Source organism: Martes martes (assembly GCF_963455335.1).
Source record: "Martes martes genome assembly, chromosome: 9".
NCBI lineage: Eukaryota > Metazoa > Chordata > Mammalia > Carnivora > Mustelidae > Martes > Martes martes.
This window is the reverse complement of record NC_137896.1, coordinates 86,540,095-86,562,538: the sequence shown is the minus strand read 5'-3', so window position 1 is coordinate 86,562,538 and position 22,444 is coordinate 86,540,095. Positions and strand designations below refer to the sequence as shown.

Sequence of the window (22,444 nt, the reverse complement as noted above, 5' to 3'; positions counted from 1 at the left end):
GAGCCAAAGGCAGATGCTTAACAACTGAGCCACCCAGGCACCCCCAAAGTAATTTTTTAAAATATTTTATTTATTTGAGAGAGAAAGAGAAAGGAGGGGGAGGGGGAGAAGCAGACCTTTCGCTGAGCAGGGAGCCTGATGCAGGGCTCGATCCCAGGACCCTGGGATCATGACCTGAGTCGAAGGCAGACACTTAACTGACTGAGCCACCCAGGTACCCCTATATATATTTTTTCTATTTTGCAAATGAAAAACAACCTGAAGCTCAGAATATAAATTTGGTCACAGAGGTAATTGGTGGTAAAGGGCAAACTAAATCTTTGATCTTTTGACTTTGGAACAACCTTCTCTTCTAAGAACCTGTGTGGCTGAATGAAAATAACTACTAAAGAAGTTTATTGACCTGGAAAGGAAATGGTGTGTAAACAGGCCACTGTCTCTAGATCAGGGGAGTTTAATGGGTGATTTAGGCCCCCTGAGAAGACATCCAGCAATATCTGGAGACATTTTTTTTTTAATTTTTATTATATTTTTTAAGATTTTATTTATTTATTTGACAGACAGAGATCACAAGTAGGCAGAGAGGCAGGCAGAGAGAGAGGGGGAAGCAGGCTCCCTGCTGAGCAGAGAGCCCAGTGTGGGACTCGATCCCAGGACCCTGAGATCATGACCGAGCTGAAGGCAGAGGCCTAACCCACTGAGCCACCTAGGTGCCCCTGTACTTTATAGCTTGTTGATGAACAAATACACAGTAGAACATGTGGAGAGAACATATATTTTTTTAAGATTTTATTTATTTATTTGACAGAGACACAGTGAAAGAGGGAACACAAGCAGGGGGAGTGGGAGAGGGAGAAACAGGCTTCCCTCTGAGCAGGGAATCCAACATGGGGCTCAACCCCAGGATGTGGGGACCATGACCTGAAGGCAGATGCGCAATGACTGAGCCACCCAGGTGCCCTTGGAGGGAAAATATTTTATCAACATCATCCTTTGGGGTCAGGGGGCCAGAGCAATACTAACAGCCTATTTCAACATCACAAGCAGATTACTTTAAAAAATATATTGAACTTTGGGGAGCCTGGCTAGCTCAGTCTGTAGAACATGTGAGTCTTGATCTTGCGGTTGTGAGTTTGAGCCCCATGTTAGGTGTAGAGATTACTTAAAAATAAATAAAATCTTTTTAAAAAGTTGAACTTTTAGTTAATATGAGTGCTCAATTGATGGCTATAAATTACTTTGAAATGATGGGGCACCTGGGTGGCTTAGTCAGTTAAGTGTCTGCCTTCCATTCAGGTCATGATCCCAGGGTCCTGGGATCAAACCCCACATTGGGCTCCCTGCTCCATGGGGAGCCTGCTTCTCCCTCTCCCTCTCCCCCTACTTGTGTTCCCTCTCTTACTGTGTCTTTCTCTATCAAATAAATACATAAATAAATCTTTTTTAAAAATTACTTTGAATTGCAATAAAATATATGAGGGATTGATGGGTGGAGAAAAGGATAGATAGATACGTAATAAAGCAAGTACAGTAAAATGTTAGTTATAGAATCTAATGGGTGGGAATATAGAAGTTCACTATATAATTGTTTTTTAATATGTATGAAAATTTTCTTTCCTTTTTTTTTTTTTAAGATTTTGTTTATTCATTTGAGAGAAAGAGCTCATGAGCAGAGGGAAGAGACAGAGGGAGAAGCAGACTCCCTGCTGAGCAGGGAGCCCGACTCGGGACTTGATACCAGGACCTTGGACATCATGACCTGAGCTGAAGGCAGATGCTTAACCATCTGAGCCACCCAGGCGCCCTGTATCTGAAAATTTTCATAATATTGGAGGGGAAATCAAAGCAGAGTTTCACACTCTTCTTAGCAGACACTGGAAACCACCTTGCTGATTTTGCTGGGTGACCTCAGGCAAGTTACTTTTTTTATGTCAATTTTTTAAAAAAGATGTATTTATTTATTTTAGAAGAGAACACGAGCAGAGGGAGGGACAGATGGAGAGGGGGAGGGAGAATCTCAAGCAGATTCCCAGCTGAGCACGGAGCCCAACTTGGCGGTTGATCTCAGACCCTGAGATCATGACCTGAGCTGAAATCAAGAGTCGGACACTTAACCACCTGAGCCACCCACACACCTTCAAATTGTCTTTTAGCATTTTATTGTTTGTTTTTTTTTTTAAAGAGTATTCTTTATGCCCAGTGTGTGGCTCACACTCAGGATCCCCAGATCAAGAGTCACATGCTCTGCTGACTGAGCCAGGCAGGCAGCCCAGGATACTTAACTTTTTAAATTTTCGTGTGAAACGTGGTCATTGTTTAGCTCAAATGAGATACTAGTATTGTGAGGTTCAAATGAAATAATGTGAAGGCACTTTGAAAAGCATAAAGCACTCTAAAATATAATGCATTGCCATTGGGAAGAATGAGTATTTGGCCAATTACATGTCATGGCCCTGGGTATTCTTTTTTTGTTTTTTTTTTTTTTTTGGTGGTTTTTTTTTTTGGCCCTGGGTATTCTTGACAACTCCCCGTGTAATGACATTAGCACTGTTTTACCTGCTTTAAGTTGGAAGTACAGAACAACCATTTCCATAACAATTTCTGTCAAATAGTTTTCAAATACCTCCGGAAGACCTAGATTCCTATTCTAAGAGGAGACACTCACACTATCTTTATAACCTTAATATTTTTTGTTGTTTTACTTATAGATTGCAAAGATCTCCACTTAGGGCAGTGGGAATCTTCTTTGACTCTGGAACACTGGGCAGGAGCTTTGCCATTGGCTGGCCAAGAAGGAGGAGGCAGAATGTCTGCATTGTTACACCATAGAGTTCAAACTTCAAAAGACTTTGGGTTAAACAGTATCATTTACTCTGCAAATGATTATGTCTTTCCCTGTCCTCTATGATCATCACAAACTAATGAAACACCTTTCAGATCTTATGAATTCAGGTTATACTGTTTCCCAGATGCTCTGGCAGCTGATTCAGGTAGGATTGGGCTGGGTTTTGTGGGGAATGGTGGAAAGGAAAGAACTCATCTTCCCCAGTCCCCAGTTCTTGTTCAGATTAAACATTAGTGCATGAGAAAACTCGGTTAACTAATCTAGGTTGTTATGTAAAACCGTATTGAGCCTAGAGAAGTGCTTTAGTTATTATATTAGGATTTTAAAAATGTATAATGCTATGAAAGGCAAGGGTTCCTTCACTTTTGTTTGATGGCTTAAGCGAATGTTCTGTTGGAGGGTGTGATTTGAAAACAGTAGCTAACCTGTTTACATTTTACTCTCTGTACTAGTATCATAAATGATTTGAACTTCGTGTATGTGTTGTATGAATGTATATCCATGCTGATGGGCTTATGCTTTTTCTAGGGCCTTTGAAAAATGGAACCCAACTCTCTGAGGACTAAAGTCCCAGCTTTCTTGTCTGATTTGGGGAAGGCCACATTGAGGGGCATCAGAAAGTGTCCCCGATGCGGCACATACAATGGAACCCGGGGCCTGAGCTGCAAGAACAAGACATGTGGAACCATATTCCGGTATGGTGCACGGAAGCAGCCTAGTGTTGAAGCTGTCAAAATCATCACGGGCTCCGACCTGCAGGTTTACTCGGTGCGGCAAAGAGACCGGGGTCCCGATCACCGATGCTTTGTGGAGCTAGGCGTGTCAGAGACGACAATCCAGACTGTGGACGGGACAATCATCACTCAGCTGAGCTCGGGACGCTGTTATGTCCCCTCGTGCCTGAAAGCTGCCACCCAGGGCGTGGTGGAAAATCAGTGCCAGCACATCAAGCTGGCAGTGAGCTGCCAGGCCGAGGCCACCCCTCTGACACTGAAAAGCTCGGTCCTGAATGCAATGCAGGCCTCCCCAGAAACCAAGCAAACCATCTGGCAGCTGGCCACGGAACCCACGGGTCCCCTCGTACAGAGGATTACGAAAAACATTCTGGTGGTGAAATGCAAGGCGAGCCAGAAGCACAGTTTAGGGTATTTGCATACCTCCTTTGTGCAGAAAATCAGTGCCAAAAGCTTGCCCGAGCGCCGTTTCTTCTGCTCCTGCCAGGCTCTGAAATCGCACAAGTCGAGCGCCTCCAAGGAGGAGGTGGCCCAGAGATGTATTCACTTCTTTGCTTGCATCTGTGCCTTTGCCAGTGATGAGACATTGGCTCAGGAATTCTCAGACTTCCTGAATTTTGATTCCAGCGGTAGGTGGTGTGTTGACACGGTTACTCTGTTTTTCTAAAATGGCAATGAAAGAGTTCCACTGATGGCATTTGGAGATTGTCCTAGCAACCTTCAGAAGCAGTTGCTAGATAATTCAAATGAAAAACATTCCCTTCTTTTAATCCCAGTCAGCACACTTGCATAAAGGTTGGTTGGTTGGTTGGTTGATCAGGAGACTTGGACATTTTCACTGAGACAGTGAATCTAGCAAAAGTTAGCTTATCTTTGCTTTGCCTTTTTTTTAAAAAACTTTTTCACAGATGCCCTATGTTAATAAAAACAAGAATGAAACAAAAAAACCTTTTAATTTGGGGTGCTTGCTTGTTTGTGATCTTTGAAGACAGGGAAAACTATTACCTGCTTGAAAGATTTTTAAAGATTGTACAGCAAGTCTTTTGTTGTAGTTTTTAATAGAGTTTATCTTGTAGATGCTTTTTATTTTCATTTCTTAATGATCAGTTGGCAGTAGCTCCCAACTTTTTAGTTTAATTTCTCTGTAAAGTCTTTTATTGTGTTAAGGTCCATGAACAAAAACCCATGTCTTGGGGAGTTCTTTAAAGGAAATTATTTTAAAGCAGGCAATCACTCCATAATTTATTTTTATTTTTTTTTATTACGTTCAGCTAGCCACCATAGAGTGCATAATTAGTTTTTGATGGAGTGTTCAATGATTTATTAGCTAAGTATTCTATATGTTATTTTTTATAAATTAATTTTTCTATAGGCATGGCCCCATACTTACTCTTGGATTGTATTAGTAATTAAGAAATCTGTTGTATTTTAGGTCTTAAAGAGGTTATTGTGCCCCAGTTAGGTTGCCATTCAGAATCGACCGTAACAGCTTGTGAGCCTACTGCCTCCAAGCCAAAGAAGAGGAAGAAGGAGGAAGTCCCTGGTGAGAAGCCGTTTGGGTTGTTTGTTTTGTGGTGGTTTCTTCAGAGATGGTTTTGCTGTATTTCATTGCATCTTAGCGAATACGGAAATAATGTTTGTTATGTTTTTTTCCCAAAATAAGTTTTATCCTCCATTGATGATTCTTTGTCAAGTGGAGCTAAGGGTTGGTTCTTTTGGCCAGGAATAAGATCCAGCCAGACTCTACTTTTATTATTGTGTATGTCTTTTAGTCCTTAGACATTTGGACTAGTTTTATACCTTAATCTGCCTTAGGACAGTATTGTGAAGTTTTTATCCATAGAGTGTGTTTAAAAATTTGTGACAATGGTTAATTATATTTTCCAAACTAATTTAAGAGTGTAGTTTCTTAGCTTCATTTTCAATATGCAGCACCGTATATATATTTTTTCTTTTTTTATATAAGTGTACCAATGTCAGTTAAGTAGTCAGATAAATTCTAGTAAATAAGTATTAAAAGACCTAGATTCTAAACAAAAGAAAAATATTCCAGTCCAGTGGGTAGAAACATTTTTGTGGATAGAGTATTTTTAGAGGTGGGTCAGATGGTCATGCACAGGAGTTTTGGTGTCGGGATGGTGGAGAAAGATGGAGACACAAAGGGACATGGGCATTTCTGTTTTTAAGAATTCTGACAGCAATATAGAACAGAGATTGTTGTTAAATGTTTACTTATTAATCTTTCCCAAGAAAACCTGAAATTCAAAAAGGAAGTTCTTTTTTTTTTTTTTTTTAAGATTTTATTTATCATTTGAGAGAGGGAGAACGAGTGAGCATGAGTGGGTGGGAGGGGCAGAGGGAGAGGGCAAAGCAGACTCTCCACTGAGCAGGGAGCCCAACATTGGGCTCGATTCAGGACCCTTGGGGTCATGACCTGAGCTGAAGGCAGAGGCTTTAACCCACTGAGCCACCCAGGCGCCCCAAAAAAGAAAGTTCTTATCCTTTTACTCAGTAGACCTGATTCTAAATAACTGTGTTTCTGTTTGTTTGTTTGTTTGTTTGTTTGTTTTTAAAGATTTTATTTCTTAAGGGCACCTGGGTGGCTCAATGTGTTAAGCCTCTGCCTTTGGCTCAGGTCATGATCTCAGGGTCCTGGGATCAAGCCCTGCATCGGGCTCTCTGCTTAGCAGGGAGCATGCTTCCCCCTCCCCCTCTGCCTGCCTCTCTTCCTGCTTGTGATTCCTCTCTCTCTCTGTCAAATAAATAAATAAATAAATAATCATTTAAAAAATATTTTATTTCTTCTCTGAAGCAAATAATACATTATATGTTAATAAAATAAAAAAATTAATTTTAATTTTAAAAAAAGGTTTTATTTCTTTATTTGTGAGAGAGAGAGTGCACAAGCACAAGCAAGGGGAGAAGCAGGCAGAGGGAGAAGCAGGCTTCCCTCTGAGCAAGGAGCCTGATGCAGTTCCAGGGCTCTGGGATCATGACTTGAGCAGAAGGCAGACTCCTAACCAGCTGAACCACTCAGACATCCCAGTTGTGGGTTTTTGTTTTTTTTTTTTAAGATTATTTTATTTTATTTATTTTTAAAGATTTCATTTATTTACTTGAGAGAGAAAGAGAGACCACAGAGGAAGAAGGAGACCCCCGCTGAGCAGGGAGCCTGACATGGGGCTTAATCCCAGGACCCCAGGATCATGACCTGAGCTGAAGTCAGACACTCAACCAACTGAGCCACCCAGGCACCCGTATTTATTTATTTTAGAGAGAAACAGAGAGTGTGTGCATGTGTGTGAGAGCAGGGGGATTATAAATAATCTTTCATAAGAAAATAATCCTTGATATAGGAAAAACATTTTGTCCACAGATACTCATTTTATAGTTTATTGAAAAATTAGAAACAAGCAAGGGCCTACCACTAGGGATAGTTAAGTAAACCATGATAAAGATACTTGATAGAATATTAGGCAGCCATTAAAAATTATTATAAAGAATTATAAAATTATTATAAAGCATTATTATAGCGGTGCCTGGGTAGCTCAGTTATTTGAGCATCTAGCTCTTGGTTTTGGCTCAGGTGTTGATCTCAGGGCTCTGGAATCAAACCCTATGTCAGGCTTCACGTTCAGCTCAGTCTTCTGGAGAGTCTTTCTTCCTCTCCCTCTACCCCTCCCCTTGCTGGTGCATGCACGCACACACTCCCTCTCTAAAATAAATAAATTAAAAAAAAATTTTTTAAAGAATAATAGGGGCGCCTGGGTGGCTCGGTGGGTTAAGCCTCTGCCTTTGTCCTGGGTCATGATCTCAGGGTCCTGGGATCGAGCCCCGCATCTCTCCTGTCTCTCTGCCTACTTCTGATCTCTCTCTCTGTGTCAAATAAATAAATAAAATTTTTAAAAAAAGAAAAAAGAAAAATAAAAAAGAATTATAAAGAACTGTTTAGATAACTCAAGTAAAAAGCAATGCTCAGTTCAATTTGAGTTTCATATAAACAATAAATAATTTTAGTATAAGTATGTCCCATGCTATATTTGAAATGTGCTTATATTAAAAAAGAACCATCTGGGGGCACCTAGGTGGCTCAGTGAGTTAAAGCCTCTGCCTTCTGCTCAGGTCATGGTCCCAGGGTCCTCTGCTCGGCGGGGAGCCTGCTTCCTCCTCTCTCTCTGCCTGCCTCTCTGCTTACTTGTGATCTCTATCTGTCAAATAAATAAATAAAATCTTAAAAAAAAAAAAGAACTATTTGAAATAGGTTTTTTTTTTTAATATTTTATTTATTTGACAGAGAGAAATCACAACTAGGCAGAGAGGCAGGCAGAGAGAGAGGAGGAAGCAGGCTCCCCGCAGAGCAGAGAGCCCGATGCGGGGCTCGATCCCAGGACCCCGGGATCATGACCCGAGCCGAAGGCAGAGGCTTTAACCCTCTGAGCCACCCAGGCGCCCCTGAAATAGTTTTGAAATTCAGAATTTTTTTGTGTGTGCTTAATTTGGCAGTCCTGGTACAATCACAGTTACTTAAAATCACAAAACCAGCAAAATTAACTATTCACACACACACACACAGAGACAATAAATAGTTCACCAGAAAATTGATAGTGATTTTCTGAGAGGTGGGAGCAGTGGGTGAGTTTTTTTCTTCTTTTAACTTCTAGGTCCCCCACCCCAATTTCCTGTAAAAAGCATATAAAACTTAAAATGTTATGTATAAAGTCTGATGCTAATTCTTTCTAGAAACTGAAGCTAACTTAGAAATGACCAAAGATTTTTTATTTTTAGACTCTTGAGAAATTTATGTTGAATCCATTTCTGTTCTGCAGACATGTTATCAAACACTGTAATGATTTGTGGTTTAGGGGCACAGATGAACAGTTCACTACTGCCTCAGGATGCAGTGAGCAGTCATCTAAGGAAAAGTGGCCTGAAAAAACCTGTGGTTGCTTCTTCATTAAAAAGGCAGGGTAAGTTTCCCTTCCCCAGGGTAGGCTAAAGGGGTGGAAATCATCCTAAAGAATCCCAAAGCGATATAATGGAAAGAAATGTTGCGCATTATCCCCCAGAGAGTGCTGAGATAAACACGAGCAGGCACTGAGGCTGAGGTCTGTTCTGTTCCACTGGTTTCCAGTCCTACTCAAAACCAAATCATGTCTTTTAAAGAACAAATGCAACAAAAATTACTTTGGGTTTTGGTAGCGCACGTTCTGTAGGATATTTTCCTTTTGTTGCTTGTTACCCACATGCAATTGGTATGGAGCCTCAAGATTGAAGAAGAAACATATCTTATAATTATGCAGTGTTATTTGTTGAGAAACATAAATACAGTCGGTTCTCCAAAGTTGTAAGTTTGGGGCACCTGCTGGCTCATTCAGTAGAGCTGGAGACTCTTGATCTCCCGGTCGTGAGTTTGAGCCCCACGTTGGGGATAGAGATTACTTTAAAAAATAATTAATAAATAAAATAAAATCAACATGTGTTTAAAAAAAATTAAGTTTGAAAACCTGCCTAAAATCAGTAGCATGGTATCATTCTGAACTAATGAAACAAAATGACTTAATTTGCACCTAACTTATATTTTTACTTTACTTTTCTTTTTTTTTTTTTTTAAGATTTTATTTATTTATTTGACAGAGAGAAACACAGCAAGAGAGGGAACACAAGCAGGGGGAGTGGGAGAGGTAGAAGCAGGCTTTCCGCTGAGCAGGGAGCCCAATGTGGGGCTTGATCCCAGGACCCTAGGATCATGACCTGAGCCAAAGGCAGATGCTTAGCGACTGAGCCACCCAGGCACCCTGTATATTTACTTTTCTCCTCCGAATAATTAACCTGTGCATTTGGAAATCAACATTTTCTTAACTCTCATATATTATGGCTGTGTGATTAAAAACCAGACATCATCCCTGCTCTCATACTGTGGTTTTGAAGACAAAACCAGTACATAAATAGCAAGTAATACAAGACTAAATCATAATTAACCAATTAATTAAGAACTTACACATTCCAGGAATAAATGTTTTTGGAAGGTCGGAGAGTATGATCAAAAATATCAGGTAGGAGGGACGCCTGGGTGGCTCAGTCAGTTAAGTGGCTGCCTTCAGCTCAGGTCATGATCCCAGCGTCCTGGAATCAAGTCCCACATTGGGCTCCTTGCTCAATGGGGAGCCTGCCTCTTGCTCTGCCTCTGCCTGCCACTCTGTCTGCCTGTACTCTCTCTGTCTCTCTGACAAATAAATAAGTAAAATTAAAAAAAAAAAAATCAGGAGGCGCCTGGGTGGCTCAGTAGGTTAAAGCCTCTACCTTCGGCTCAGGTCATGATCCCAGAGTTCTGGGATCAAGCCCCGAATCGGGCTCTCCGCTCAGTGGGGTGACTGCTTCCTCCTCTCTCTCTCTCTCTGCCTGCCTCTCCCCCTACTTGAGATTTCTATCAAATAAATAATAAAATATTAAAATAAAATCAAGTAGGGGACGCCTGAGTGGCTAAGTCAGTTAAAAATCTTAAGGTCCTTGGGCGCCTGGGTGGCTCAGTGGGTTAAAGCCTCTGCCTTTGGCTCAGGTCATGATCCCAGGGTCCTGGGATCAAGCCCCGCATCAGGCTCTCTGCTCAGCAGGGAGCCTGCTTCCCTCTGTCTCTGCCTGCCTCTCTGCCTACTTGTGATCTCTTTCTCTCTGTCAAATAAATAAATAAAATCTTTAAAAAAAAAAAATCTTAAGGTCCTGGGATCGAGCCCCAGTCAAGCTCCCTGATCATTGGGGAGTCTGCCTCTCCCTCTTCCTCACCACTTGTGCTCTCTCACTATCGCTGTTATTATTTCTGTTTCTCTCAAATAAATAAATAGAATCTTAAAATATATATATATGGCTTAAACTTAAAAAAATATATCAGGTAGACGATTTTTAAGATTTTATTTACTCACTTAAGAGAGAGGGAGAGAGAGGCTCCTGGGTGGTTCAGTGAGTTAAAGCCTCTGCCTTCAGCTCAGTCATGATCTCAGGGTCCTGGGATCAAGCCCCGCATCAGGCTCTCTGCTCAGCAGGGAGCCTGCTTCTCCCTCTGTCTCTGTGCCTGCCTCTCTGCCTACTTACGATCTGTCTCTGTCAAATAAATGTACAAAATCTTTAAAAAAGAGAGAGGGAGAGAGAGAAAGAGGGAGAGAGCATGAGCAGGAGGAGGGGCAGTGGGAGAGGGAGCGGGACAAGCAGACTCCCCACTGAGTGGGGAGCCCAATGCACAGCTCCATCCCAGGACCCTGAGACTATGATCTGAGCTGAAGTCAGATACTTAACCAAGTGAGGCACCCAGGCACCCCAGTTACAAAATTTTTAACAAAATTTCTTCACTTCTTTGGCGCAGAGAAAAAATAAAATAGAATAAAATAGCTTTTCATCCAAATTATCACTACATACATTTACCTAATGAGAATTAATTTCAAATGAATAGTAGTTATGGCATCATTATCTCCTGATTTATAGGTCTCTAAAGCAAGCCATTATACAAGGTCATTCTTCCAATTTACATTGACTTTTTCTTTCAAAGATTTTATTTTGTTTTTGAAAGATTTTATTTATTTATTTTTAAAGATTTATTTATTTATGAGAGAGAGAGAACAGGGAGGAGGGGGAGAGGCAGAGAGTCTCAAGCAGACTCCGTGCTGAGTGTAGAGCCCAAGGTGGGGCTTGATCTCATGACCCTGAGATCAGGACCTGAGCCAAAACCAAGAGCCAAAAGCGACTGCACCAAGCAGGCACCCCTCAGAGATTTTTTTTTTTAAGATTTTATTTATTTATTTGAAAGAGAGAAAGAGAGCATGAGTGAGGAGAGGTCAGAGGGAGAAGCAGACTCCCCGCTGAATAGGGAGCCCAGTGCAGGACTTGATTCTGAGACTCTAGGAACATGACCTCAGCCAAAGGCAACTGCTTAACCAACTGAGCCACCCAGGTGCCCCAAAGATTTTATTTTTAAATAATCCCTATACCCAACATGGGACTTAAATTCACAACCCCGAGATCAAGAGTTACATGCTCTACCAACTGAGTTAGCCAGGCACTCCTTCAATTTGGTGTTTAATTATGAAAGGAAGGCTACAAACTGACTATAGTTAATAACCTTAAACCCATTAGTATCTCCACAGCTTTTCATTTCTTTTTTTCTAGAAGGATTCTTTAAAAAAAAAAAATCCTGGAATCTTAAAAAAATAAAAATTACTGAAAAGTTTTTTGTCTGTTTTTCCTAGCCTGTGGTCAGCTGTTAGATGAGGCACAAGTGACCTTATCCTTCCAAGACTGGCTGGCCAGTGTCACGGAACGCATCCATCAAACCATGCACTATCAGTTTGATGGTAAGTCTGGTCACCTAACTTGGCTGTTGCTGAAAGGGGGAGAAATTAAAGTACTTGTGTTGTAGTTCTAGTCTGTTATTTTTTTAAATTAAGTTTTAAGTTTAGTTCTAGTATAGTTAGCGTACAGTGTTATATTAGTTTCAGGTGTACCAAACAGTGATTCGGCGATTCCATACCTCACCCAGTGCTCACCCCAAGTACATTTCTTCTAGCCCCACCTCCTACTTCCCCCATCCCCCAACTCACCTCCCCTCTGGTAACCATCTGTTTGTTCTCAATAGTTAAAGAGACTCGTTCTTGGTTTGTCTCTTTTTTTCCCTTTGCTCATTTGTTTTGTCTTTTAATTCCACATATGAGTAAAGTCATATGGTATTTGCCTTCTCTGACTGACTTATTTTGCTTATCATTATACTGTCTGGCTCTATCCATGTCATGGCAAATGATAGTTCTATTCTGTTTTTGTTTTTGTTTTTTAAGATTTATTTATTTAATTTAGGAAGAGAGTGAGAGAGAGAGATGGGGGGAGGGGCCGAGGGAGAAGGAGAGAGTCTTAAGCAGACACTGTGCTGTTCATGGAGCCGGACATGTTGGCCCAGTCTCAGGACCCTGAGATCATTACCTGAGCCCAGATCATGAGTTGAGGCTCAACTGACTGAGCCACCCAGACACCCCTAAGAGCCACTCTTAAGTTATACCCAGGCAGGTAGTGGTTCTGGATGTTTCCCCTCTGTTGTGGCTAACCTCTTGGGCAATTTTTTGTTTTTTGCTTTTCGTTTTTATAGATTTACCCATTTATTGTAGCGGGGGAGGTGTGGAGGGGCAGAAGGCAGACATCTTGCCAAGCGTGGAGCCCGATGTGGGGCTCAATCCCATGACCCCAAGATCATGACCTGAGCCCAAACCAATAGCCAGACACCCAACTGACTGAGCCACACAGGTGCCTGGTCTTTTGTTGTTGTTGTTGTTGTTGTTGTTTTTTAAGTAGGCTCTATAGCCAATGTAGAACTTGAACTCATGACCCGGAGATCAGGAGTTGCATGCTCTACCCTCTGAGCCAGCCAGACTCCTCCACTCTTGGACAATTCTTAAGGAAAAGTCTGAACTCTCTGACCCCTCCCCTCAACACTCTTTCTGCCGACTTTTTGATCCTTGCGTCCTACAAGTTCAAGACATGTGTTAGGTATTTTCAAACATTTTGCCTGCTTTGTGATCACATTCAGAGAAAAAGGCCAATGCTTATTGGATAAACAGTGTCCTGACTCTGGGGTCTGTGGCATTCATGGCCCAGACCATGTGGGTGAGAGCTTGCAGTTACTTTGCTCGGACATGAATGCACCAAGCAAATGTCTAGGGACGGTGAGCAGGATTGAATCAAGTTTACCTTCTCAGTCCAGCCCCATTGTTCTCATCTCATGTCATGTACTCACTAAAGGGAAAAGTCTGGGCTGTGGTGGTGTCTACGAAACAGGGGATTTGAAAAGTTATGTTTGGTGGATGCCAGGAGTCTGCTGTATTTGTTACAATTGCAAGGGATCAAGAGTAGGGTTGGCAACAGTGCTTGACTCATAAAAGTTATTCAGAGCCTTCTTTTGCCTCTGCATAGAGCGGCCTCCATGGCGGTTTTCCTTATTACTGCCACCCAGTTCCATTTCTTGCTCTTCTTCCTACACGTCCGAAAGCCCACCAAGTTTCTCCACCTGAGTTTCTTCTTATTTGCTCTAGGCAAACCAGAGCCACTGGTGTTCCACATTCCGCAGTCCTTTTTCGATGCCCTGCAACAAAGAATATCTATAGGAAGTGCGAAGAAACGGCTTCCCAACTCCACCACAGGTATGGGATTTTTTCCTCAGCAAGAGCAGTAGATATTTTGACCTTTAAGAATTATGTTTAGAAAAAACGTGTGGGATTTTCAGGATTAGGACTTTGAGTCACATGCTCAGAACGTGAAGCCTTAGCCAGTCAGCTCTTGGAATAATGATCACCTTCGGGGCGCCAGGGTGGCTCAGTGCGTTAAGCCTCTGCCTTCAGCTTAGGTCATGATTTCAGGGTCCTGGGATCGAGGCCCACATCGGGCTCTCTGGTCAGCATGGAGCCTTCTTCCCCCTCTCTCTCTGCCTACTTGTGATCTCTCTCCCTCTCTGTCAAATAAATAAATAAATAATCTTTAAAAAAAAAAATGATCACCTTCCTCAAAGGTCCCATACTTATTCCAGTAAGAGGTAATGAAAAGATTCAGAAAGCACAAACCTGGTAAAAGAATAATGAAGTGCAATAAGGGTGCCCACTAAGAAGTTTGGTATTTTGGGGTGCCTGGGTGGCTCAGTGGGTTAAAGCCTCTGCCTTCAGCCTGGGTCGTGATCCTGGGGTCCTGGGATCGAGCCCTGTGTTGGGCTCTCTGCTTGGCGGGGACCCCGCTTCCCTTCCTCTCTCTCTGCCTGCCTCTCGGCCTACTTGTGATCTCTGTCTGTCAAATAAATAAATAAAATCTTAAAAAAAAAAAAAAAAGAAGTTTGGTATTTTTTTTTAATTTATTTTATTTTATTTTTTAAGATTTTATTGATTTATTTAAGAGAGACAGAGCATGAGCAGGGAGGAGGGTCAGAGGGGGAGGGATAAGCAGACTCCCTGCTGAGCAGGAAGCCTGACTTGGGGCTCGATCCCAGGACCCTGGGATTGTGACCTGAGCTGGAGACAGACACTTAACTAAGCCACCCAGGCACCCCATGATTCCCAATTTGTGATGAAGATTTTATTTTTAGAGTAAGTCTTAGGCTTGGAGGCCTTTTTTTCTTTTTTAAAGATTTTATTTGTTGGGACGCCTGGGTGGCTCAGTGGGTTAAGCCTCTGCCTTCAGCTCAGGTCATGATCTCAGGGTCTTGGGATCGAGCACTGCATCAGGCTCTCTGCTCAGCAGGGAGCCTGCTTCCCCCACTTCTCTCTCTGCCTGCCTCTCTGCCTACTTGTGATCTCTCTCTCTCTGTCAAATAAACAAATAAAATCTTAAAAAAAAAAAAGATTTTATTTGTTTATTTGACAGAGAGAGACACAGTGAGAGAGGGAACACAAGCAGGGGGAGTAAGTAGCAGGCTTCCTGGAGAGCAGGGACCCTGATGGGGGGCTCGATCCCGGGACTCCAGGATCATGCCCTGAGTCCCAACGACTGAGTCACCCAGGCGCCCCCACCTTTTTAATTAAATTATCATGGTGCATATTTCTTGGTTTTCTATTACATCTTCTACTAGAAATGTCAAGATACTTATTAGGTGGTGTAAGGAATTAAGGGGGAGAAAAAGAGGAGGAAAGGATGGCTCGGTGGCAAATAGCCCAAGAGTAACTACAGCTAGAAATCAATGCTATTTCTTTAGTTAGTAGTTATTTGATGATCTGATAGGGACTGTTTGAGGTTTAATTCTATCTTTGAATAGTTCAAGCTGTGAATCACTGTTTAGGGCCATAAAAATTTTGTCTTCACAGCTTATCTACCTGAGGCAGTGTTGATTCTTTCACGTTAAACTTCAGGCCTCCTAATACATTAATTTTAACCCATCCCTTTGCTATTTTTGCAGGCCCTTTGGTAAAATATCTTATAATCCTACAGGCAAGGCAATAGGTTGGCAACCATGTTAACTGGTTTAAAGTCCATATAATCCTTTTCAGAACTATAATTTGGCTTCTGATATATCTAAAGTTACAAGAGATTTTAAGAGGCATCTTACAATGGAGTCCAGTGTATATGGCTGTAGCAAACAAAGAAGTAAGTTTCAAAGGTCGCCAAAATAAATAGCATCTCAAAGAAATATCGGAGACTATTCAGCAGAAATCTCTTATCATTCATTATCACATTTTGCCAAACCTATTATAGATTTGCCTCTAGAATTTCCTTTTCAAAGTGCTGAGATTCTATAAGGAGAGGATAACATTGCACTGAACTTTCTAGAAACTGCATAACAAATACAATGAAAGAGAATGTTATTTTTTGGTAGTCTAATCTTGTTCCCTTTTTACATTAAAGCTTTTGTTCGGAAAGATGCCTTGCCACTGGGAACCTTTTCCAAGTATACCTGGCATATCACTAATATCCTGCAAGTCAAACAAATCTTAGATACCCCAGAGGTAAGAGGGTATTTCTACAATTGTAGGAGGGCAAAGAGGGGAAGAGAGAGAAGCAAGTGCAAGAAGAATGTTTGCACTAATTCCTTGAGTTATAGACACCAAAGAGAATTCCTTTTTCTCATACTAAGAGATTATTCAGAAATATTCATGGCTGTATGGTGCTGACTATGATTTTAATGGGTATTTCCTGTGGCTTGGAAAAATATATTAAGTACATTTTAAAATATACTTATTTTAAATATATACTTAAAAATATATTAAATATATTAAGTTTTTCTTTGTCTTTGGGATCAGAAAACAGAGATCATTTTTCTTGTGAATTAAATAACAAACCCCTACTAGCTATGGTGAGCCCTCGTTTAACTGGCAGGAAGCTAGAAAGTATGTAAATAATTTGATATGATACAGCATTTGTAAAGTCAATGAACTCAGCACAATTAAATGCTTCTCTGCAAACTGCAATTTAGTCCTCATTAGAGAAATGACCCATAATTAGTTTGCGTTCTTTTTTGCAAGGGAAATATTACATATTTTTAAACATTTTCTTTTTCAAGCAGATCCTGAAAATTTGAGGTTTTTCCCTTCCTACTGTAATGGAATGTTGTAGAAAATTCAGCATAGTGTGATTTGATACATTAAGATTAGTTTAATTGTAAGGTGTTGTTACATTCAGAAAAAGAATAAGTTGTTGGGAAGCTATAGAACTTACTTTGAACCCTAGAAAAGGCCTGTGTTAGCACTAAAAACACTTGAGAAACTTATTTAAATGTCGGATGTCACAGAGATGGATTCTGGCCTGGGGCAGGGGTTCAGCAAGGTCCTATCAGGCAAGGGAAGAGAGCTGAGAATCCCGGAGTTTCGATCTGCTGGCCATTACTTACCTGCATCACCTCATTCAAACTCTCAACCAGGCATTGGTATTAACTGTATTTTGCAGATAAGAAACAGGCTGTGAGACATTCACCCTGCTGTTTAGTGGCAAAGACCAGTTCAGGTTCTGTCTGGCTCAGTCCCAGGGATGGTGTAGAGCATACGCGGTGTGAGGTCAGCTGTAGACACTGTCAGTGGGAAGGAATAAAACAGATTTGAGAGCAAGTCCTTGCTAGTAGCCATTGAATAGCCATGAAGATGTTAGGGGTTCAATTCATATACACTTCGGCTGGGGTGCAACTTAAAGTTACAGAAGAAAAATGAGGTAAAGGAGAAAAGGCAGATTTTTTTTACAGCATTTACTTGAAAATACAAGAGGAAGTTGTAATTAACTGGAGTATACTTAACAAAAAAGAATAAGTGAAAGATCTGCCGTCATTCAGCTGTTTGTCTACTTTGAGTTTTTCCTTTCTCACATCTCTTGGTATTGTCTCCATGTCCAGATGCCCTTGGAAATCACTCGGAGTTTTATACAGAACCGGGATGGGACTTACGAGCTGTTTAAATGCCCTAAAGTGGAAGTAGAGAGCATAGCAGAAACCTATGGTCGTATAGAAAAGCAACCCGTGCTGCGACCCTTGGAACTAAAAACTTTTCTCAAAGTTGGTAAGTGAAATTGTGTTTTCTTTCTTTTATTTTTTCTTTAAAGATTTTATTTACTTATTTGACACAGAGAGAGAGATCACAAGTAGGCAGAGAGGCAGGCAGAGAGAGAGAGGGAGAAGCAGGCTCCCTGCTGAGCAGAAGGCCCAATGCAGGCCTCGGTCCCAGGACCCTGAGATCATGACCTGAGCTGAAGGCAGAGGCTTAACCCGCTGAGGCAACCCAAGCACCCAAAATTGTGTTTTCAATAGTGCATCATCCTTGGAGGGTCAGCTGTGTGCCTTGCACTATCCTAGACTTTGGATCTTGACCTTAACAAAGAAGACACTCATTCATTTTGTAAAGGCCATCATGGACTAAAATGTTTTGTGTCTTTGGAAACAGTGCTTTTAAAATAAAATTACAGGGGCACCTGGGTAGCTCAGTTGGTTAAGCATCTGACTCTTGATTTCGGCTCTGGTCATGATCTCAGGGTCGTGAGATGGGGCCTGGTGTCGGGCTCTGTGCTAGGTGTGGAACCTGCTTGGGATTCTCTCTCTCTCTCCCTTTGCCCATCCTTACCCCCTGCTTGCACACAGGCTCTCTTTCTCCAAAAAATTAATTAATTTAATTTAATTTAATTTAATGACAAAAAACATCTAGCTGGCTCAGTCAGTGGAGCACATGACTTGATCTCGGGGTTGTAAGTTTGAGCCCCATGTTGGATATAGAGATCACTTAAAAATAGTCTTTAAAAATAAGTTGAATAGAATAGAATAAAAGTGGGATGCCTGGGCGACTCAGTGGGTTAAGTGTCTGCCTTCAACTCAGGTCGTGGTCCCAGTGTCCTGGGATCGAGGCCCACATCCGGCTCCTTGCTCAGCGGGGAGTCTATTTCTCCCTCTGCCTGCTGCTCTACCTGTTGTGCTCTCTCTCTCTCTCTAACAAATAAATAAATAAAACCTTAAAAAATAAAAAAATAGAATGAAAGTAACACATGTTCATTATAGAGAAATCATAGATTTCATTATAAAACATCAAAGAGAAAAATAAACCACCTATAACCCCACGCACCACAGAATACATCACCATTAGATTCGGTCTCTACCCTTTTAGACTCTCTTCTGTGCATGAAAAGAATTTGTAAAACATGGCATCGTACCTCAGCTGCTTTTTTAACATAAAAATATATCATGAATAGCTTTCCATGTCTATCTTCAACATTGTTTTTTATCTTTTATTGTTATAAAACATATATAATATATAATTTTTTTAAGTGTGTGTAAGGCTCTTAGGCATTAAGTCCATTGATATTGTATAACCATCACCACCATCCATCTCCAGAACTTTTTTGTCTTCTTCCACTGAAATTGTGCCCATTAAGCAGTAACCCCCTGGTCCCTGGCAACCATTTTACTTCCTATTGACTAATTTGACTACTTTAGGTACCTCATCTAAGTAGAATCATACAGTATTTGTCTTTTCTCTGACTGGCTTATTTCACTCAGTGTGTCAAAATTTGTTTCTTTTTTTTTTTAAAGTAAGCACTATGCCCAACATGGGGCTTGAACTCACAACCCCAAGATCAAGATTTGCACACTCTCCTGACTAAGCCAGCCAGATACCCCATAGTTTTGAAAGCTGCACAGTATTATTTTATTTTTTTTATTTAGTTTTTATTTTTTAAATATTTTATTTATTTACTTAGAGAGAGAGAGTGCACAAGCAGGGGGAGTGGCAGGCAGAGGGAGAAGCAGGCTCCCCACCTGATCAGGGAGCCAGATGCAGGACCTGATCCTAGGACCCTGAGATCCTGACCTGAGGCAAAGGCAGATACCCAACTGACTGAACCACCCAGGCGTCCCTATACTGTATTTTTAATTCTGCTAGTGTTTTATATTAAAAAAAAAAAAAAAAGTTCTTTAACCTGAGTTTTTCTTTTTTTTCCCCCTAAAGATTTTATTTATTTATTTATTTATTTGAGAGAGAAGGAACAGGAGAGAGAAGCAGAGGGAGAAGCAGGCTTCCCACTGAGCAGGGAGACCAACATGGGGTTCAGTCCCAGAACCCTGGGATCATGACCTGACCCAAAGGCAGAGACTTAACCAAGGAAGCCACGCAGGCGGCCTCCCTGAAACTTTTTTTTTTTTAAGATTTTATTTATTTATTTGACAGAGAGAGAGATAGAGCGAGACAGGGAACACAAGCAGGGAGAGTGGGAGAGGGAGAAGCAGGCTCCGCACTGAGCAGGGAACCCAATGCAGGGCTCAATCCCAGAACCCTAGGATTATGACCCGAACCGGAGGCAGACGCCCAACAACTGAGCCACCCAGATGCGCCCCCCTTTTTCTTCACCCTGAAACTTTCCTTGGGATAGATATACCAGTAATCACTTTTCCCTTCCCTTGATTCCTCTTGTTTTTCCCCTTGTTTCTCTCTTAGAGTTTGTTTGGGGTTTTTTTCTTTTTTTTCTTCTTTTTCTTCTTTTTTTATTCCGGAACAGCATAACATCTGGCCAGCCTCAAATTTTGGAATGACACTAATCAGTGTTTCTTTCTTTCTTCCTTTCTTTGTTTTCTTTCTTTCTTCCTTCTTTTCCTTTCCTTTCCTTCCCTTTCCCTTTCTCTTTCCTTTTCCCTTTCCCTTTCCTTTCTTGTCTTGTCTTGTCTTCAGGCAACACTTCCCCAGATCAAAAGGAGCCAACACCTTTCATCATTGAGTGGATCCCAGATATCCTTCCCCAATCCAAGATTGGCGAGCTGCGGATCAAGTTTGAGTATGGCCACCACCGAAATGGGCATGTTGCAGAGTACCAAGACCAGCGGCCACCACTGGACCAGCCCTTGGAACTGGCCCCTCTAACCACCATCACTTTCCCTTGAGGCAAAACAAAACAGTCTTTTGCTGCTAAATTTGCACATCCCCAACCCTTGACAATTTTAAGTACTAGTTAGGCATTTAGATGGCCCTGTTCCTTAGTGAACTCCTCTTAGCTAAGATGCAATTTCTCAGCGCATTCGAGTGGATTCTATTGCAGAAAAACTCTTCTTGTAAATGGCCTTTTTGGTGCTGCTGTGTATAGTCTTCTTTATAAATTGGGTGATATTTCTGGCTCGAATTTTTAAAGGAACAAAAAGGAAACCAACTCACTTTCCTTCTTAACAACTCCCATTTAGAGATTGTTTCAACCTTTTTCTAATTCTCTAAGAAGTTAGCAGCATCTCCAGCAGTGCTGGAGAGTTAACAACACCCTGGTTAGGGCAGAATGTTAAGGACCATCCTGACAGAGTTCCAGTCATGTCCTTTTATCCTGTTCTCAAATAAAGCACAGTGTCACTAGTTTTTCCAAAGTATTTCTCATGTTGGCCTGATTATAAAATTACAAACCTTTGGGGAGATTTAAGTAATAGTGAAATAGGAAAAAGAGGAACATGTGTCAAGGCAATATAGACATTTCAATCTAATGCTTCTAATTGCTTATTTCATTGATATTTATTTCCTTCTTTATTCTCGAAAAAGTTTAATAACCAGTAAGACTGAATTCCTGTTGCTGTGTTCGTTGATCACAGAGTGGAGATATTGAAAGACACAGAAGTGGAAGCCTGTCTTCAGGGAGAAAAGAAGGGAATGAACATTTCCTATAGGCCTACTATGTATCAGGCACTCTCATTTACATTCCCAGTTTTCTCATTTAGTCCTCATTATTCTTTGAATTTAGTCATTACCCTTCTTTTAAGTTAAAGAGACAGTCTCCCTGAGGTTATCTTGCTTGAAACAGCATTAAAAATAATGTTTCATTTTACTGCAAAGGACATGTTCTTTCTACCTTATGTTACTTTGATATAAATTCCTGGTAATTCGCTGTCCTTGGGAACACAAGAAAAATCCATATAAAGGAGGCTCTTGGTTTTCTTCTGACTACAGGTAACAAAAACCCAACTCTGACCAGCTCAGGCAAAAAGGGGAATGAATGATTGGTTTGTGGACTCTAAAATAGGGCTGGACAGCCATCGTGAGGTGGCACTGGGGTGTGAATAGGCCTGCAGAACCCTGGAGCCCTGGTCCATGTGACCCATCACTGTCTCTCCTGGGGTTTCACTCACTGTCAGCACAGAGCAGCTCCCTCTGGCCAGAATTCTGACTCCTGGGGCACCTGAAAGTAGACTTCCACTTCCACACTAGTGAAGGACTGGCTGCTTTGCTCTGTCTCTCATCCAAAGGGCAAGGACCCCAAGGAAAGACTCTGATTGGCGTTTTTGGTAAAAGGGGAAGCTGGGCCCCTACGACGGGAGCAGAGGGACAGGTAGGCAAATTAAGTGTCCTGTGTGTTGGAGGGGATAGCATGTGTGGAGAGCTCACAGGTGCTTTAGACAGTGGTGGAATTCCTTGAGGAGACTCCAGAGAGATCCACAAAGAACTCAGAACTTTGCACTGGGTTTGCATAGATATGAAGAGGAGAAATTAAAATTAGGTGAAGGAGAGCCTGCCTCAAAAGAACACCTAAGGAAGCATAGTGATTAACCCATTCAAGAAATCCTTCAACCTGAGTACTTTGAGGACAGTAGTCACAGCTTTTTGACCAAAACAGATCTGTGAGTGACAAGCAATGCCTGGGTCTAGCAGTACTTGACTGTAGCCACAGGGACAAGAAGAACCATAAAGGCCATAAAACACATGGCTGGGAGAAATGATCTACCAAAGAGGCTCACACTCAAGTGCTAAGGTCTCGACCCAGGACCACCCTGGCCCACCATCACAGCCCATCAAAATCTGGAATGGGGTTCAGAGTTTTTATAACTTGACATCCTCTCTGACAGGTCAAGCATGGGCCTAGGAGTACCAACCAATGGGACTGCTGCACCCACTCTCAACATGCAAACACCTCTGGGACACTACCAGCA

General features: G+C 41.5%; 1 protein-coding gene across 3 annotated transcripts in view; it reads left to right on the top strand.

The window, feature by feature from the left end:
• Positions 1-21,349, top strand: part of LOC308349233 (uncharacterized protein C2orf42) — a 31,505-nt gene extending 10,156 nt beyond the window's left edge. For 2 of the 3 annotated variants that reach the window (XM_080813780.1, XM_080813781.1), the window contains exons 2-11: positions 1,635-1,912; positions 2,709-2,990; positions 3,374-4,208; positions 5,012-5,122; positions 8,442-8,546; positions 11,814-11,918; positions 13,641-13,748; positions 15,931-16,031; positions 17,405-17,567; positions 20,217-21,349. In XM_080813780.1, coding sequence (XP_080669906.1) covers positions 3,386-4,208; positions 5,012-5,122; positions 8,442-8,546; positions 11,814-11,918; positions 13,641-13,748; positions 15,931-16,031; positions 17,405-17,567; positions 20,217-20,425 — 1,725 coding nt within the window. In that variant the 5' untranslated portion in view covers positions 1,635-1,912; positions 2,709-2,990; positions 3,374-3,385 and the 3' untranslated portion in view covers positions 20,426-21,349. Of the gene's footprint in view, positions 1-1,634; positions 1,913-2,708; positions 2,991-3,373; positions 4,209-5,011; positions 5,123-8,405; positions 8,547-11,813; positions 11,919-13,640; positions 13,749-15,930; positions 16,032-17,404; positions 17,568-20,216 lie in introns of all 3 variants that reach the window. The other variant, XM_080813779.1, reaches the window with a different exon arrangement.
• Positions 21,350-22,444: the final 1,095 nt, after the last annotated feature.